At 47.2% G+C, this 19276-nt stretch overlaps 1 protein-coding gene across 1 annotated transcript in view; it reads left to right on the forward strand.

The window, feature by feature from the left end:
* Positions 1-9599, forward strand: part of myripb (myosin VIIA and Rab interacting protein b) — a gene marked incomplete at both ends in the record, with an annotated part of 123783 nt that extends 114184 nt beyond the window's left edge. The window contains 7 exons of the mRNA XM_084453568.1: positions 1-14; positions 633-695; positions 5232-5432; positions 6208-6369; positions 6921-7016; positions 7278-7368; positions 9565-9599. The exon at positions 1-14 is cut by the window's left edge and continues 412 nt beyond it. Of these exons, the coding sequence (XP_084309694.1) occupies positions 1-14; positions 633-695; positions 5232-5432; positions 6208-6369; positions 6921-7016; positions 7278-7368; positions 9565-9599 (662 nt within the window). The remainder of the gene's footprint in view (positions 15-632; positions 696-5231; positions 5433-6207; positions 6370-6920; positions 7017-7277; positions 7369-9564) is intronic.
* Between the last annotated feature and the right edge of the window lie 9677 nt (positions 9600-19276).

A 19276-nucleotide genomic window follows, 5' to 3' on the forward strand; every position in this document is an offset into this window, starting at 1 on the left:
ACAAACCCAGAGAGGTACGCAAGCAAGTGAACGGGCCTGACCCGAAAAAGAGAGAGAGAGCACCAGGAAGTCTTCCGCTGAGAGAACAAGACAGACTGAAGGAGAGGAGAATGGAGAGAGGAGGAAAGAGCCCCGGGGAGGAGGACGAGAATGGAGAAAAAGAGAAGAGAGAGGAGAGTAGAGAAGGAAGAAGACAGAGTAAGAGGCAGCAGAGGAGAGAGGTGGAGAAAGAACCAGAGAGGAACGAGGAACGGTCCACCGTCACGTCCCCTGCCCTTACCCCCCCTCTCCGGGGGGAGGCGCTGTCTGACGGACAGGTGAGCACAGAGCAGGTGACGCCTTGTGCTGTGAGCAACACCCCCCCCCCCCCCCCCCCCCTTCCCCTGCATGTGACAATGGCTGTCTGGCTGTCTTTCCCTCCGTAAACTGTCACTCCTGTCCCTTGTCCCTCGATCACACAATGATCCTCCTTCTCTGTCTTTCTCTGCATGTCCCTCATGTGTCCTTCCCTCCATTCTTATCCATGTTTTTCCTCCATCCACCCTCCTGCTCTCCCTCTCTCTCTCCCTCATCCTCCTCCTCCTCCATCCCTCTCTCCTCCTTCTCTGTCGTTACTGTTACCTCTTTGTCAGATGAGCCAGAATGGGTTGGATCTACAGGAGAGACTTCAGTTACTCTCCTCTCTCTTACAGCAGGTGAGATCTACTGTCTCTATACCAGTCTGTCCTGGTCTCTGTCTCTATACCAGTCTGCCCTGGTCTCTATCTCTATACCAGTCTGCCCTGGTCTCTGTCTCTATACCAGTCTGCCCTGGTCTCTGTCTCTATACCAGTCTGCCCTGGTCTCTGTCTCTATACCAGTCTGCCCTGGTCTCTGTCTCTATACCAGTCTGCCCTGGTCTCTGTCTCTATACCAGTCTGCCCTGGTCTCTGTCTCTATACCAGTCTGCCCTGGTCTCTATCTCTATACCAGATGGTAGTCTGGTCGGGACACAAGCCACACAGCAGTGGAGATCAGAACTGGTGTGAAATACCATTTGAACCATATATGTCTGTGTGTGTGTGTGTATGTGTGTTTGTGTGTGTGTGTGTGTGTGTGTGTGTATGTGTGTGTGTGTGTGTATATGTGAATGTGTGTGTGTGTGTGTGTGTGTGTGTGTGTGAGTGTGTGTGTGTGTGTGTGTGTGTGTGTGCTTGATTAATGTTGCCTGGCACAGTGGAACCAGTGTGCTAGTCCCCCCCACCCTCCTACAATCAATAGTCCAGACACTACAGTACCAAACCTGAACACCTTGTAATAACCTTAACCCTACTAGTCACACACACAGTATGACATTACTCACACGGCCGGAGATGAACAAACACACACGCACGCACACACATTACACACACACACACACACACACACACACACACACACACACACACACACACACACACTCAACATATCTCTTCAACAATACATAGGTCACCCCTTCCCTGCTCTTCTGCAGTCTCACTGGCTGGTTAGTCTAATATGCCACATACAATGATGGTCTGTAGTTACAGTAGCTATTTAAATCTATCGGTAACCTAGCATCACTCACTTACAGTAATACCATTAATATCCTAATGGATACCATTATGATTGATGATTATGATTATTTTCAACACTTTCAGCTATTGGAGAGAATTAGAGATGTGTATATGTATATTACATAATGTGTGTGTGTGTGTGTGTGTGTGTGTGTGTGTGTGTGTGTGTGTGTGTGCGTGTGTGTGTGTGTGTGTGTGTGTGTGTGTGTAATACATGCTTTAATACATATGTAATGAGTAATGATATCTGGCAAGTTTGGATCCAAAATGTATTGTCTATACATTCTATTCCCCCACTCAAAACTGTTACAGCACACTAGAAGACATCTCTATATCTGGAATAGGCCTGCAAAATATAATAATCTAACATCATGATATAGTGATTTCTGATCATGTAGTATTGACAACAACAATGGTACCATCCATTAATAAACAGTCAAATTGAACAGCGTATGCCATTACCCTAGTCAAATTCCTAGTACTGTATGCGTGAGCCAGATACATGGCTAATAAGCGGATCTTGACATCTTGAATTCTTGAATATGTATAATAAAGACAAAATTCATCTCAGACCCTGAATTTAGAAAATACAGTAAGTAAGCAAAAACGTGGACATGTTTACAGGAAAAAGCACACCCACACATAATATGAGACTCCTAATATGAGACACCCACACGTAATATGAGACTCCTAATATGAGACACCCACACATAATATGAGACTCCTTCAGACAGGAATGGCAAAAAAATACAGCATAGAAAAATCAATTTCGAATGTATGAAGAAAATGGATGTTATAGGAAATAACTCATGAACTGAAGGTTGAATCACCTTCTACTGGAAGGGGCACACAACTAGACATCAGCACGCTACAGCTGTGCTGTAGTCTCTGTCTCTATACCAGTGTCTCACTGTCTCACTGGAGCAAGTGAGGAAGCTATTTCGTGTCTAAAGACGTTTCTAAAGATCATATTTCAGAGGCATGTGAAAAACAACACAACAGGCCTATGCTCAACTAGCGATTCATCAAGACAGATTGATGAAAACAACCGTTTCGCGGCAGAAAATAGATTTTTAGAAACTGCATTCGAAGTGCCCCGACCACTGCCATTACATGGATATACTGGCTCGCGCTGGATTTTAAATTTCTTCTACATGCCTCCGAACTACACCAAAGTGATCTCGGTGAGTCAAAGGTCTTATAATATGTCGTAAATAAGATCCAGGTTGTCAAAAATGAGCATTGTCCTTTAAAGCAGTGTGTATTCATTGGTTTTAACTACCCTGGCCTCTCAGAACTTTGGTATGAAGAGAAGTGTGTGTGTGTGTGTGTGTGTGTGTGTGTGTGTGTGTGTGTGTGTGTGTGTGTGTGTGTGTGTGTGTGTGTGTGCGCGCGCGCGTACATGTCTGATTGCGTACAGATTACAGGATAGTAATATATATTACAATACATACTATAGAATCATGATGACATACTGTAACAAAACGCTACAATGGCATCACATGTACAGGCATAAGTATGTTCCATATCTATACCATGCTGATGAAACCAATACAAATAATTTTACAAGAAACACCCGGCCAAACTGAGCAATCGGGGAAGAAGGGCCTTGGTCAGGGGGTGACCAAGAACCCAATGGTCACTCTGACAGAGCTCCAGTGTTCCTCTGTGGAGATGGGAGAATTCAATTCAATTCAATTCAATAACCTTTATTTAAACTCGGAGGACACTGAGGTTGCCCTCATTTACAGTGACGACGAGTAAGAACCTTCCAGAAGAACAACCATCTCTGCAGCACAACACCAATCAGGCCTTTATGGTAGAGTGGCCAGACGGAAGCCATTCCTTAGTAAAAGACGCATGACAGACTGCTTTGAGTTTGCCAAAAGGCACCTAGAGGACTCAAACCATGAGTAACAAGATTCTCTGGCCTGATGAAACCAACATTGAACTCTTTGGCCTGAATGTCAAGTGTCACGTCTGGAGGAAACCAGTCACTGCTCATCACCTGGCCAATACCATCCCTACGGTGAAGCATGGTGGTGGGAGCATCATGCTGTGGGGATGTTTTTCAGCAGCAGGAACTGGGCGACTAGTCCAGATAAAGGGAAGGATGAATGCAGCAATGTACAGAGAGATCCTTGATGAAAACTTGCTCCAGAGCGCTCTGGAACTCAGACAGGGGCGAAGGTTCACTTTCCAACAGAACAATCCGAAGCACACAGCCGAGATAACAAAGGAGTGGCTTGGGGACAAGTCTGTGAATGTCCTTAAGTGGCCCAGGCAGAGCCCAGAACTTGAGAGGATCTGCAGAGAAGAATGGGAAAAATACCCCAGATACAGGTGTGCCAAGCTTGTAGCATAATACCCAAGAAGGCTTGAGGCTGTAATCGCTGCCAAAGGTGTCTAAACAAAGTACTGAATAAAGGGTGTGAATACTTATGCACGTCTGATGTTTCATGTCTTTTTATTTTTAATACATTTGCAAAAATTCCTAATTTTTTTTTTCCACTTTGTCATTATGGGGTATTGTGTGTAGATTGATGAGGGAAAAAAATAATTTAATCCATTTTGAAATAAGGCTGTAACATAAGGTGGAAAAAGTGAAGTGGTGGTCTGGTCTATATGGCCTGGTACCTGATCTCGGACACTTTTGTGCTGCTGTATGTTTTCAGCCAGCTCTCATTCTCCATCGACCATCATCTCAGTCAATACCCAGAGTCTCTGCTTTGCACTCTTTCCCATCTAGACGCTAGTCATCTCTCATCTCGTCTCTGCCTCGAGTACCCTGACCCCCCCCCCATCACTCCCAGATGAGCGTCGCGTCCCCTTAGAGCGCGCATCTTTTCAAACCCGCCATCACTGAAGTATCCAGGAGAGAGGATCAATGCTCTCATTGGTCCCGCTGATCAAAGCCACAGCCAGTGATTAATTCATTATTGAATTTCATCTATCTCTCTTCCTTGCTCTCTCTCAGCCCATCTCTTGTGATAAATGGGTAGCTTTCTTCTATACTTCACTGTGGAGGAGGGATTTATCATTTCTGTGACTGTTTGTTACATGCTAATGTAAGTCTGAAAGGTTTAAGTAGTGATGCGGACAGTACAGTCACTGTAGGAAAGCCTTGATGAAAGGTCAGCTGTTCCCGTACACCTCCTCCTCCTCCTCCTCACTCCTCCTTTCCTCCTCCTCCCCCTCCTCCGCCTCCTCCTCCTCCTCCTCTTCCTACACCTGGATCACAGGTTGAGAGTAAGGGGAGTGTGTGTTCACACTGATGCATGATTTGACGTGAGAGAAGGTGTTAAGGGTGTGTGTGTGCGTGTGTTTGTGTGTGTGTGAGGGTGTGTTTGTGTGAGTGTTTGTACAACTCTGATGCACATTTAACCTCAGCTAGATCTACTTCTTACAACCACTGACTGTATTTTCTGTGTGCCTCTGTCTCTTATTGTGTGTGTGTGTGCGTGTGTGTGTGCGTGCGTGCGTATGTGTGTGTGTGTGTGTGTGCGTGCGTGTGTCCGTGTGTGTGTGTGCGTGCGTCCGTGTGTGTGTGTGTGCGTGTGTGTGTGCGTGCGTGTGTGCGTGCGTGCGTATGTGTGCGTGTGTGTGTGTGCATGCGTGTGTGTGTGTGTGCGTGCGTGTGTGTGTGTGTGCTAGCAGAAGTACTCGGCGGTGTCTCTGTGCAGCATCACCACCGAGGTCCTGAAGGTGCTCAACGCCACGGAGGACCTGATCGGCGAGGCGGGCAGCGGCGGAGCTGCCCCCTCCGAGTCCCCGAGCGCCCGTGAGTCCCCCTCCTCCGCCCCCGGCAGCTGTGAGACCCGGCGGCTGGACCAGAGACTCACCAAGATGGAGGAGAACGTAAGATTGACCTACCTGGACGGGGGCATCACCACTATCCAGCTGTTCTACACAGGATGAGAGTAACAATACTACTAGAGAAGACAAACGTACTCATTCAGATACTTGCTCATCAGTACTATGTATGTATGTATGTATGTATGTATGTACTTCTAGACATATCTATTTATACAGACTGGATGTATATAATGTATGTACATATTTTTTATTCTATTCTTTACTGTACTCATGCTTTACATACAGTATGTATGTACTGTATATAGTCCCTGTTCTTCCTCTTTTTAAATGGTAAAATGGTAAATGGACTGCACTGATATACCGCTTTTCCACCTTAGCGGCACTCAAAGCGCTTTACAATGGCCTCTCATTCACCCATTCACACACACACACTAATGGCGGCAGCTGCCATGCAAGGTGCTAACCTGCTCATTGGGAGCAATTTGGGGTTAGGTGTCTTGCTCAAGGACACTTCGACATGTGGACAGTCGGAGCTGGGATTCGAACCACTGACCCTTCGATCATTGAACGACCCGCTCTACCAACTGAGCTACAACCGCCCCCCATGCTTACTACTCTGTATCTTTTTCCAACCTTGCTGTAATTTTTTCCACTGCTGAAACGTATCTATCCATCCATCCATCCATCCATCCATCCATCCATCCATCCATCCATCCATCCATCCATCCATCCATCCATCCATCCATCCATCCATCCATCCATCCATCCATCCATCCATCCATCCATCCATCCATCCATCCATCCATCCATCATGCAGGTGTACCTGGCTGCAGGAGCGGTGTACGGCCTGGAGGGGGCGCTGGGGGACCTGGAGGAGTGCGCCCGCAGCATCAGCAGCGGCACCTCTGACCAAGAGCTGGCGTTCCTGGAGGACCAGGTGGCCTCCGCCGCTGCCCAGGTGCAGCAGTCCGAGCTCCAGGTGGGGGTCAGGTGGGGGTCGCGTGATTGGAACCAAATCTCTGTTTAACCGAGGGAGTGGACTGAGAGAGCATGTTCCCTTCTGGTAGCTGTGACCCGGGGCAGACATCAGCCTGACTAGTCACTAGTCCAGCCTGACTGGCAGCCATGTTCTGTTAACAGCAATAGGACTGTCCGAGCACAAGGTGTGCCCCCCCCCCCCCCCCCAGGAAGCAGGCTGATGCACAGTTACTAAGCAGGGTCAGCTCTGGGGGAGTGCAGGACATTACCGAGGAGGGAATGTTGCCCCCACAAAATGTTGTGTCACCCACCCACCAATTGATTATTTTGGAGTCATGAGCAATTTTGATTTTGTATATTAGCTCCAAAAAAAGACCAAAACTTTGGACGTCTGTCCACACAAAAAGGTATCAACCCAGAAATGGCACTGTAATATAGCTTGACTGGCTGATATTGTGTAGTTAGGAACATTAAAATAAGACTATTGTTGGTGAACTGTAAATTATGCTGAAAGAATTATACAATGACGAAAGTCCTTTTTCTCCCCTCCAGATATCAGACATTGAGGCCAGGATATCAGCTTTAAAGACAGCTGGTTTGAACGTCACTGCCTGCACACGCTTCTCCAAATACAAACCAAAACCTATGGTAGTTTCCTGACTCCTGCACACACACACACACACACACACACACACACACACACACACACACACACACACACACACACATGCATATACACACACACACGCATGCACACTTACACACACAAATATACACCCACACCCATGGACACACACACACACACACACACATGCAAGCACGCATGCACGCACACACCACACACATACACACACATATACAAACACACACGCATGCACACAGTTCACTTATATTCTTTCTCCTCCTCAGCCTCAAACCCTTGACTCATCACGCCAACAGAGAAGGAAGCTTCCTGCTCCTCCGGTCAAAGGTAATGACACCCACATCCACTCTCTGCCCTGTAAGTATACAGTCCTGCCCTGTGGGACTAGGTTGACAAATTCTTACTGTTCAAAAGTCAAAATGTGTGGGAACAAGGTCTGCCGTGTTCTATTCTGACGGGCGCGTGTGACTGGTAGATTGTGTACTGTAATTATCTGTAACATCTGAGCACATCGCGGAGCCGGCAGCAACTGTGATTGTACATGTGACGTGACAAATAAAGAGCTGAATCTGTATCTATGGGTCATCGATCACAGCTGATCCCAGCACAGCCGTGACGTGGTCAAATTAGAACTCACCCCTTATTTTTCATGTGCGGATGCTGTGAGGGAGAGAAAGAGAGTGAAAGGGAAGAACAGGACTTTTATTCCCTACTTTTATACCTATTGTCGACAGCATTACATGTTCTGAAATTGAATGAGGCAGGTGGAAGGTGAATGGATGGGGGTCCAAATGCTGCTCTCGGAGAGACACTGAGTAAGAACGAGTGGCTCCATTAGGGAGGAGAGCAAGAACACAGAGAACATAGAATAATTGGTCTGCTTTATCTAGTCATGGAAGACCCTTTTCATGTTAATGAAAATGTTTTTTCTATAGTTTGGACCAGCGTTGGTGACCCACTTTCTTCTTCAGCTTCGGTTTCAAAGAGAAACGCAACCCTATATCCAAATCAAAGACGTATTTGAGTCATCATGCTATTGATTCCAGCTAAAGCTTAGGGACCTTAAGGGACACTTTCACTGGCGGGTGCTGTGAATCACAGTTTGTTTTTGTGGATCATCATCAAAGTCCATTGCTTCAAAATATCACCTAGAGCAGGCATTCCCAAAGTGTGAGGCGGGCCTCCCCTGGGGGGCCCCAAAGAAATTCAGGGGAGGCGCGGAGGGATGGTTAGAAGAAAATATTTTTAAAAAAGAAGGAAAAACATGTTTCAGTCGAGATCACTTTTGTCAAATTTGAACATTTATTATCATGCGGTATAAATACATAGCATATGAATTTTGGCGGTGTGCTCTGTCCGGGGGGGGCCCCCTGCCTTCCACCGACGTGGAAAGCGCGTTAGCAGGGGGAGGCGATCTAGGTGTTCCCCCCCCTCTGGGCCAGCTTGGCCCAGAGAGCCAGAAAGGGGGAACGGCATCTAGCCCCCTGCCTCCATGACGATCAGAGTGGGCCGCGATCGGGAAGACGCTCGGAGGTAACTCAGCCCACTAAGACCGTCAAAGAGAGCCACAGGGGGACTGCTGTACATTATAGTCCCTGGCCCCCACGGGCCGACGCTTCGTGGGTTCCGAGGGAGATACAGCCTAGTGTCTCTGCCTCCATGGCGACCGGAAGGACCGCTGGATGGCCATTCGGAGATGTTTCGGCCCACGGTCACCACGGAGAGCCACAGAGACCAGCTAGTGTCTACTCTGGCTTCCACTAGCCGACGCATATTGGAATACCAGAAGAATGCAGCAATACCCCCGGACAGAGAGCAACGATGACAACAGAGATGACATCGACAAACGCAGGAGGAGCAGGGGAGGAGGTGGGGCGAGCATGCAATGCACAACCAGCAGTAATGGCAAGCGCGAACAATGACATGTTTTGACAGCTTAAATACATGCGCTCTAGTGAGCTGAACCAATGCTATGACAGCTGACAGTCAGCTGGTGCTGGCATCATGCGTGACGGATTAACCTCTGCCGACTACCCCGGCCGTGACGTTCGTGCCTCGCCTGAAGTTACGTCGGAGACTTCATTTTTTATTTTTGAAATGTCTATGGTTTTTATGAATGAAATGTGATTTTTAAGGTCAGAAGATTGAAATAAATAATGGGAGAGATGTATACTAAATTTGTGGATAGTGCAGAGAGAGCCTCCCTCCGCAGTACGCATGTATTGTGCGAAAACGTCATAACGTTAACTAGCAACAGGTGCCACCGAGCTAACTTAGCTGTGTAATGTTATGAGCTAACTAACGTTGCCTTGACAAATTTGGGGGGTTGGGGGGGGCGTGGGTGTGTCACTGTTTTCAGAGGGAAGGCCCACATTGATGGAGTTTGGGAACCCATGACCTAGAGCAAAACTCCAGTGCGTAACTCCAAATATGGTTGTTCAATTATAGCGTGCGTAAACAATACCATGCTCTATGTGAATACTGCATCTGTTGTTAAATTTTTCTACTGTTTCTGCTGATGTTCCATGTGGCGTCATGTGGTTTGTGTTTCAGATAAGGAGCAGCAGCTGAGAGCGGTTCGGCCATAGTGACAGAACAAAGAGCCCCTCCGGGCCCCCTATCCCACCTGGACCCGGACTGCCGGGCCCCCTATCCCACCTGGACCCGGACCGCCGGGGCCCCTCCACTCCAGTGCCTTGATCCAGCGTCCACCTCAGCTCCAGGGGCAATAGGGGCCAACACCTGCCCCGGGCAACCCCACCCAGCACCACCCCTCTCAGCCAGGCATGGCACCAATCAGACCCCCCACCCCCACCCACCCAGGCCACCCTGCCCTTCCTCCCCCAGCCCAGGACACACTCGACACCCCCTGTCCACCCACGTCACCCTACCTCCCCCAACCCAGGACACACTCGACACCCCCTGTCCACCCACGTCACCCTACCTCCCCCAGCCCAGGACACACTCGACACCCCCTGTCCACCCACGTCACCCTACCTCCCCCAGTCCAGGACACACTCGACACCCCCTGTCCACCCACGTCACCCTACCCTACCAGTCCAGGACACACCTCCGCCACCACACCACTCAACCAGGTGACTCCATAGACGACGTGTCTCTGCCTTAAAATCTACGAACAGACACTCTTCGCGAGACAACTCACTGTCGGACTCAAATGGAACACGTGACTTTCCATCCATTGTACAGGACAGGCTCCGTATGTCTTTTTTCTATCTGTTTGCAAGAGTGTCGTAGGTGTTTGAAATACCGTGTGTATAATGAAGATGTGAAAAATCATGTGAAATCTTATGTGATGTTTGACCCGTGTTTTATACTGCTCCACTTTCTCACCAATGAAATGTCCCAGTTCAAGTCAGTTTATTTGTCCGGCTTGAACTTGAACCTTTCATTTGTTGTGTCATGATATAATGTGGTGCCCCAACAGAACAGAGCCTGTATAATATGATCTTTACTTAGAAGCCAATCAAGCCATCATATTACTGTTATGAGTTCCGGGGGGTTCATAACAACCATTTCTTTCAAAAATCTTCTCCACATCTCGCATCTGTAGGAACATATATATTTTGGTCTTCTTCCCCAACCAAATTGGTTCCTTGATTGGGAACTGACATGAGAATTCAAAGCACTCCTGAGGAAGCCCCCTGAAAAGGACATTTAGAGATGATGCAGTGAGTCACTCTATTGGGTACGGGAAAGAGGGCTTCACGTAACTGGCTCACCCAAACGGGGTCAGGACAGTTCATCTGATGTCTGTTTTATGACACTGGGTTCTGAATGTGCATTTCCTAAAAAAAAACAGTATCTTTCAATTAATTATGTTTTCACCTCATAACAAATGACTTTTTTGTTTTTCTTTTTTTCCGTTCAAGCTTTGTGGCCTTTTATATTTCATAAATCATTTGATTTTCTTCCTGTGCTGTGTCGCTCTAGATATTTTATGTTGAGTTTAACAAATCTTGTAAAGATTTATAAATAATGAAGTCTAATGGGCTTTATAACAAATACCATGAAACCATGATTTTATTACAAGCAATTTATTTTTGTACCGAGAGTTTTTATGCAGTTCTTATCACTAAAGCAGAGAAGGCAGAGAACCTTGACAACAACAGCAAGGCGATTCTCTATCCTTCCAGGGTCTTTCTTCAGTCATGACTGAAACCGTGTCATGTCTCCCTCTTCAAAGGGCTTTAACTGTCTGCCTGCATTAATTGACTGGAAATTAGTGATTCAGCTGACTATTATGGTGTTTATTGTCAGAGATAAATGGGTGTTACAAAGGCATTTTCAGAGATTGACTTTGACTCCGGTTCTTATGAGCCATTACTCCAAAGGTAACAACGTCATCTCACACATCATTGGTTGATTTGTTGCCATACATTAGCTATAGTAGCTAACACTTTTATCTGGTATAGACTTGAGCATGATCTGTTGCCCTTGTAAGACTTGTAAGCATTTTCACAGTAGGCTGTGTGGCAGTATGGACTGCTGTTCTGAGTTGAGTTGTACCTTGAGTTGTTGGGAGGTTCTATATGAATGTCCCTTCCTCAGCCAACGTACCAGGCTTCTCTGGTTCGGCAGATTGTTCCTGTTTGTTGTTCTTGGTCCTGGAGGTGTTTGTGTATAAAAGCATGTTTCTGGTTTTAAATAGATGTAAAAAATCATATGAGAAGCACAGCCAGGGGGTTCAATATCAATGTCCTGTATTTTTCTATTGTAAAAAAAAATATTTTATCTCACCTCAGAATTTGTTTATATATATAGGCTATATATGTGAGAAAAAAGATGGATATGACAGCCTGCAAAGTACAGTTGACTTGCCCAATCATATAGCCTATCGATTCTTCTGTGTTGCGTGCAGGAGACTGTGTATTGTTGCTGACTGAAAGAGCACAGTGACTCACTATGCACAGCTCAGCTGGTAGTCTATTCTTTCATACAGTATGTGCAATTGTTTGTTGCAAATCCATCATGTGTTGGGGAAAATATTAAGAAGCAAAAAATACAGGTTCTCTATATGTGCCAAATTACTCTGATTGAGAAAATGTGTAATACACTAGCCTACATGAATAAAATTTGCAAACCACAAAAGGTTTGACTTCCTTTACAAACCGATTCTCTTCGGACACTCAAGGTTAACAGTAGAATACTTTTTTTTCTTCTAGGGATAATTAGAAAAGAACAAGGAGGAGGTGAAAATATGGTCACAGTTTCCTAATTTATTAATCAATAGGCTAGACTGCATTTCTCATATGTACACATTTCAACTTGCTTTATTTTTGGTCAGCGATTTCAGTGGTTCCACCAACACAAGGCTCAGTGGAACCCTTGATGAGACATAACGAGGCCAGGCAGAGCTGAGAGAGCTCAACCTGCCATCAGATACATACAAAAAGAGACAAAAAGAGAGAGAGCAGGCCATGTTGTCACGGTAACCAGTCAGAATCCTCCCCATACGGTGTCTTCCCAAAGTCCTCCTTGTTCCTGATGGCGCTGAGGAGAAGTTCCAGGGTGTTGGCCGCCGGCCGGAACCCTCCTCCTCCCCCAGCGGTGCCACTCCGCTTGCCAAAGCGTCCGATGGGCCGCACCCCACGGACGACGTACCACATCGGGTCGATCTCTGGACCTGGGGGCACACACACATCAAATCAAATCAAACTTTATTTGTATAGCGCATTTCATACACAGAACCGGCTCATGATTATTATATATTGGGTCTAGACCGGGGGCACACACACAGAACAGGCTGACAACCATGGACATGAGGATACAGAAGTTGCTACATGGTTACTAGCCTAAATGTCATTATGCTTAGTAAATGCATTCATAGATTTTTCAAGTTTTGACAATTCAATTATTGATGGCTGTGTTTATGATCAATCATGACCATGCTTCTCAGGCTAAGAAATCTAGTCTATAGTTAATCACAGATATTTCAACTATAAACAGATAATCAAGTACACCTTTCAAGTCTTGCCATAGGCTTTTGGATCAATGAAACAAACAAACACACACACACACACAGACAGACACACACACACACATACACAAAGGACACTGCATAACAATAATAACAATAAACACCCCAATTCATCTCAAACCATTCCAATTTTGATATAAACCCATTTCCTCTCAATGAATATGTATCTTGTTTCAAGACAAAGATTCCCCAATATGAACAGTAAACGAAATACCCAGCAAACAAATTGCAATATGACGAAAACAAAAATCCTTCAAATAAACGCATTCAACTTGGATATATGGTCCTTATGAATCTTATCAGAACAGCAGGCTACACTCACCGATTTCAATCTGCCAAAAGAATTCAATTAGACTTACTTCTGTTGTCAACATTGTGGACGATATGAAAGTCTTGCTCCACTGTGGTGTGGGCGCAGGTGGCCGCCGCGGAGAGAAGGAGGAGGACGGTGAGCGCAGCAGTCAGCCAGCGGGACGCCAGGACGCAGTCTTGCACCGGGCAAGCCACTCTTTCAGAAAACATTGTTTGGACAGCAAGGCAGTTGGGCTGTTGAAGACATCGCAGGTAATGATGGAATATATAGGCTAGCATTTGAAACGTTTCTTTAGAATTAACAGCTTCGGCAACAGCTATTAATGCATAACATGGAAATCCGTAAAAGCGATCGCACAGTTTCGGCAATTTCTCCGCTGCTCATCATCCTTTTTTCTCTTTTTTTAATCAATAACTTATGAACACAACATTTAATGTCTGGTAGCAAAAAGTCCAGAAACGACCACCAGAAAAAGCTCTGAGCAGCATTAACTCACCGTAAACTTTGGTTGTGCGTTGAGGTTAGTCGTTGATGTTAGTCGGTGAGGTCGGTGGAGTTTCCAGTTCTTCGTTGTAAAGCGGGTGTTCGCCCGAGCTTTTATAATCTGAGCGTCATTACGATGAATCAGAAATGTCCGTCAACAAAGGATGACACTTTCGTGGACAGCATATCGCCCTAGCCCCCACCACTTCCGCCCCCTCCCCCTGAAGATCCCCTCTTCTCCTCCAAGAATGAAGAGGTAATTTAATGGAGATTTTGATGTGGAGCTTTCCCGGTGCCTGGCACGCCGTTGCGCACTCCATCAAGAGATCAGTGACATGCCGACAACATTAGCTCAGTTACAGACGCCTGCTATGGGGACCCCGCCTCAAGTACACGACAGGGAGCCAAAAGTGCGAAGGCGGGTGTACGTTAATCATGTTGATTATTGACAAACCCTAGGTCTAGGCTACTGCTGCCATAGCCATGACTATACGGGCTGGATGATAACTTTAACCAAAATCACAGAATTTTAACCAGGACATTTTATACTTTTTACATTCTGGATGCATTTAAGGCAGACTAAATGGTATACACTTTGATGAATTGCAAAAGGCAAATGACAAGCAGATACTAGGTAGGTGTCACAGACAGGCAGGTGGCGGGCTGAGAGGCAGAGATTAGAGTCAGCTAATGTCCAAAAAAAGACAAGACTTGTGAAATGTGTGGCCCAGACTTCAGGTGAAAAGCCTAAATATCTATGTCAAAATAAGCACTACACCAAAGCACAGGGGGCCAAGCAGTCCAGCAAGGCATACAATGACAACTTGATGTGATCATGTTAAAAGCATGGCTGTCAAACTGATAGCATGTTTTATGTGAATTGAGCAAAGATTGGGTTTAACTGCACTTCCTGTTTGGTGACTGATGTCGATTGGCTGTAGCGGGCGAACATTATCAAATCCAAGGAATCCTACGGTAGGCTATTGAAAATCAGGCATACGGTTCAGTGTAAATGCACCTCCAACTTTCCTGGTGGCGCTAGAGTGCTCGAGGTGTCGACATGAGACTTGGTAACAGGAGTCATGGGACTGGCCCTGATCAGTGTGCCAAATTCGGTTCTCTTTCATAGCATTAATTTCCTGTCTCACTATGGGAACGCCTCCTGCGTGACCTCATCCGAAGCTCAATAACATTGCGCCAGCCCTCATTGGCTGGCAAAGCCATGTCTGCAGTGGAAGGACCCTCCTCCTTTCTAAGGCGTAGACACGGTGTCAGTTGTAATTCAAAAACGTCTTCTTGCTTCTCCCAGAAGCCTGTCTACAACTGTGCGGTAGCTAAAGCTTAACTGTCCCCAGACTCGAGCGACCAACTCAGTCAACGGGCGCTTTGCTCCCTGCTGCTAAAATGGATACGTTGTGACAACAGAAAGTAGCAATACTCCTTCATTAAAACAGTGAGAGTAGTAATACTCCTTTATTATACAGATTGTATCAATACTTTTTTGTATTGCTAGCGGGTAGATAGCAATATCCCTCCACACTTTTTCACACGGCAGCTGAACAAGCTAGCTAGCGAATTAGCAGATCTGCTAGCATCTAGCCTGCAACCCACTAGTAATGGCTAACGTTAAGACTAGTGAACTCGGTACAGCTGAGGCTAGCCAGAAGCTTTGCCCGTGTGGCATACCACTCACTCCAAGTGTGTGGTATGTCTTGGACTTTCCCATGCCTAGACTGCCGTTGACCCCCAGACAAGGCTGTGCAGCGTTCCTCTCTAAACTTCTCCACCGCCGGCTGGCCCGCCAGGCTAGCCTGCGGATCCACTCTTGTGTGGAGCAGCCGAAATGCTGCCATCACAGGTTAATGCGGAGGCGTCTCCAGCCATACCTGGGCCGAGCTGGGTGGACTTAGTGCCACCGAGCCCTGACATCGGCTTCCAGGTGCTGGATGACGAGGGAGACGACGGCTTTACTGCTGCTCATTCCTTCCCAGGGAGGGGTGTGGACAACGTGGAAGGAGAGTTAGACCTCCTGTTGTCAGCTGATGATGAAGAGGACTCCAACTTCCCCATCAGTAGGCGCGGGGCTGCAAAGGCCCCCACACCTGTCAGAGGTACCCAACCTTCCACGCCATCTCCCCTGGAGCTTGACATGCAAGACGTACAAGCGAGCGGCTAACAGGCTGAATATCCCATGGCCCATCACCCGAGCTGAAGCTGCTAGGTCCCGCTTTGACGGCAAAAGACTGCAGATGGTGAAGAAGACAGGGAAACAGGTGATGCTGTTATTCCCAGAGCTACTCGACAAGATAGCCACATCGTTGAAAGATCAGTTCAGTGAGAAACATCCTGTGGTTGGGGGTTCTCAGCTGGATTGGGAGGGGATGGACTCCCTCGGGCTCCGCCACATTCTGCCGATTGAGCCTGTGGTAGCGAGCCATCTGCACCCGAAGGCTTCCATGACTTCGTCTGGTGTGTCCCTGCCTTCCCAGTCAGACCGCTTCCAATCGAGCCTTACTGATAAGTGCTACAAGGCGGCTAGGCTCTGTCAGCGGCGGCTCTGTCTGCTCTCCTGTCAGCCTACCAGGCTGAGCTGGAGGAGGATATGACCAACCCAGATAATGCCCTGTGAGAAGAAATCTGCGTTATAACAGATCACATCCTTCATCTCCACAAGATGGCCATTCAAGCCACGGGTAGATCCATGGGCCTCATAGTTCTTCAGGAGAAGGAGTGCTGGCTCGGACTCACCAACCTGTCGGCCAAGGAGAAGGAGGAGATCCTTAACACTCCTATTGTCCCCCAGGTTCTCTTCAGTGCAGCAGTCACATCCATGCAGAAGAGAAGTGAGGAGAACCAGGCCAGGTCAAGCCTGGCTTATGTGCGTGGCTGGCTTGTTTCTGTTCAGGACTGGTAGGACGGAAGCTAGTCATGCCACTGAAATAGCTGTGAATTGAAATGACATGAAATAATGTCTGATAAATTAAGATGGACACATCAGTTCCAATGCTTCCAATGCTAATCCAGCACAATAAGAGAGAGATAGCCAGTTAGCTCATGAGCTCACAACAACTAGCAGCAGCTTCCATAAGATTAATGGTAGCGGTCAGTGGCTAAAGCAGTTACACTGATGATTCCTGTAACGTTAGCTATTTTGCTGCAATTGGTTCAACTTCTGTTCCTGGACAAAGGTAAGGGATAAACCCAGAGAACACAAGGCTAGCGGACCTACAGCAGGTCCCTGATGGACGAGTTGGCGGACCTCCGGCGAAATATAACACAAGGCTAGCGGACCTACAGCGGGTCTCTGATGTTTGAGCTGGCGGACCTCCGGCCAAATCCGCAGGCGAGTTCCATTTGCACATCGAATGGCAAGCGGACCTCTGGCGGATTATATGCGTCAGGGACAGCGGTTCGCTAGTAATCCGAAATGCTCCCGCTATTGCTCCACCACCATTCCACCGGTAGTTTATTGTCTATATCCTAGGCCCATTGGCCCTAGGCTTATTGATTTCTGTTGCTAAATTAACTTACTCTGAACATTTATTTGGTAACCCTTCCTTTCATAGTCCCCCAATTACTAAACATTTACCTGGTAAATACATGCAAAGTATAGCCTAATAGTTTATAGTATAGTTCAAATGTATTTCAAATGTATTTCAAATGTTCAATTACTGCACATAAATTCAATAACTGACATAGTACCACCAGGTAACTACATTTTTACATAACGTCTATAACATCCAGTGACAAACACAAATCACAATGCTCATATTTATTAAAATGCTTTGAATTATATTAATTATAACTGGATCCACTCAGGAATCTGGGAATGGGACCGAGAACAGGAGTAGCAGAAAACAAAACACAGAGTTGCATACACAGAGAAACATAACAGTAAGCACAAGTCTAGTATATATCAATGGGACTTATAAGTAGTAATTGGCTACTTAATTGGTCACACAGTTTCTGCACTTAGTTTGACACAGTTAATTCATCTGCAAAACAGACTGTACATTTCCTTAAAAATAAAAGGGGGAAAGGAGAGTGAAAGGAGGGAGGGAGAGGGATGGAAAGGCCGAAAGAAAACATAGGAATAAACCACAGGCTAGCAGAGAGTGTGGGTATTGTTTCCCAAAACCTTCCCCACCGGCCACTTGAACCCCTGATCTCCCACATTTTGGTGTGCTGGGACCACTGCCTCTTGTGGTGGCAACATAGAAATGTAGGTCAACAACAGCCAAGCACAAAAAGAGAGATGATGAGGCACTGAAATTGTGCCTCCCGAGAAGTGCCTCCGCCGCGGCAGTCGTACGCTCAGACGGTCTCTCTCCCGGCCCCTGCCTCCAGGATCCCCAACGTGTCCAGCTCCGCAGGCCTCCAGAGGTGCTAAGAACCCGTGGGCAAGGAAGCAAGCCCCCCGGGCTGGACCCCCGTCATCTCCGCCTCCTCCTACGGCAGCCGCGTCTGTGAGGAAGAAGAAGTGGGCGGCCTGATAGCCTCTCCTCTGGGGGAGAGCGTGTCCAGTCTGCCCCCTCCATGGACCGCTCCCAGCTCCGTTGTAGAGCAAGTTCAGTGGGACAGGTTCAACGCAGAGTGCAGGACCCTGGTCGGCGTTCATGTTCCCACACTGTCCAGGGGAAAGCTGAGAGACCGTGCAAGTTGCAATGGTCAGTGTCACTCAAGCACCTTAATGCACACTGTAATAAAAATGTCCCGACACGCGCATCCAGGCAGATTGCCAAGGGCGCTGTCACACGTGATAAAAAAATTATAGAAAAAAGATATGTTAAAAAATGTCATTCTCTGCCATAACGCAGACCATGGGGCTCCCCAGCCTCATAACGCAGACCATGGGGCTCCCCAGCCTCATAACGCAGACCATGGGGCTCCCCAACCTCGCGGCTGTGACGCAGACCGCTGCTCTTCTGTGTGGTGTGCAGAGGGGCACGGTCAGTGTGTGTGGCATGCCCCGGCCAGAAGAGGGCGCCAATATTTTATGTTTGACGGGGTGTTGCCTGGTCAGTCCCCTCTCTCTGCACGTGCAGGAATGGACGGCCTACACATGGTCAGACTGGGTGCTGAGGACGTTACAAAAGCGCTACAGGGTCCAATTCAATGTCGCTTCCCCTCATTTCAGAGAAATCATCTATTCTCATGCTCAGGGCGAGTCCGCCAATGCTCTCCTGGGAGAAATTTCTATTCTGAGGTAGAAGGGAGCAAGAGTATAAAAGAAAGGGGGGGGGGGGCAGGAGAGCTATTCTAGACCTCCGTGCTCTGAATCAGCGTCTCAGAAAATACAGGTTCAGGATGTTGACACACTCCTCCCTGCTGCGATTTGTACGGGCAGGGACGGGCTCACATCGATGGTCACACTTTACAATAAGGGTCACAAAAAACATTAGTTAACTGTTAACAACTGTTAATTGAGGGTTAGGTTAGGTTACTAATGTTAATGAATACGTTAGTTAAGG

This window comes from Borostomias antarcticus (genome assembly GCF_949987555.1).
Source record: "Borostomias antarcticus genome assembly, chromosome: 2".
NCBI lineage: Eukaryota > Metazoa > Chordata > Actinopteri > Stomiiformes > Stomiidae > Borostomias > Borostomias antarcticus.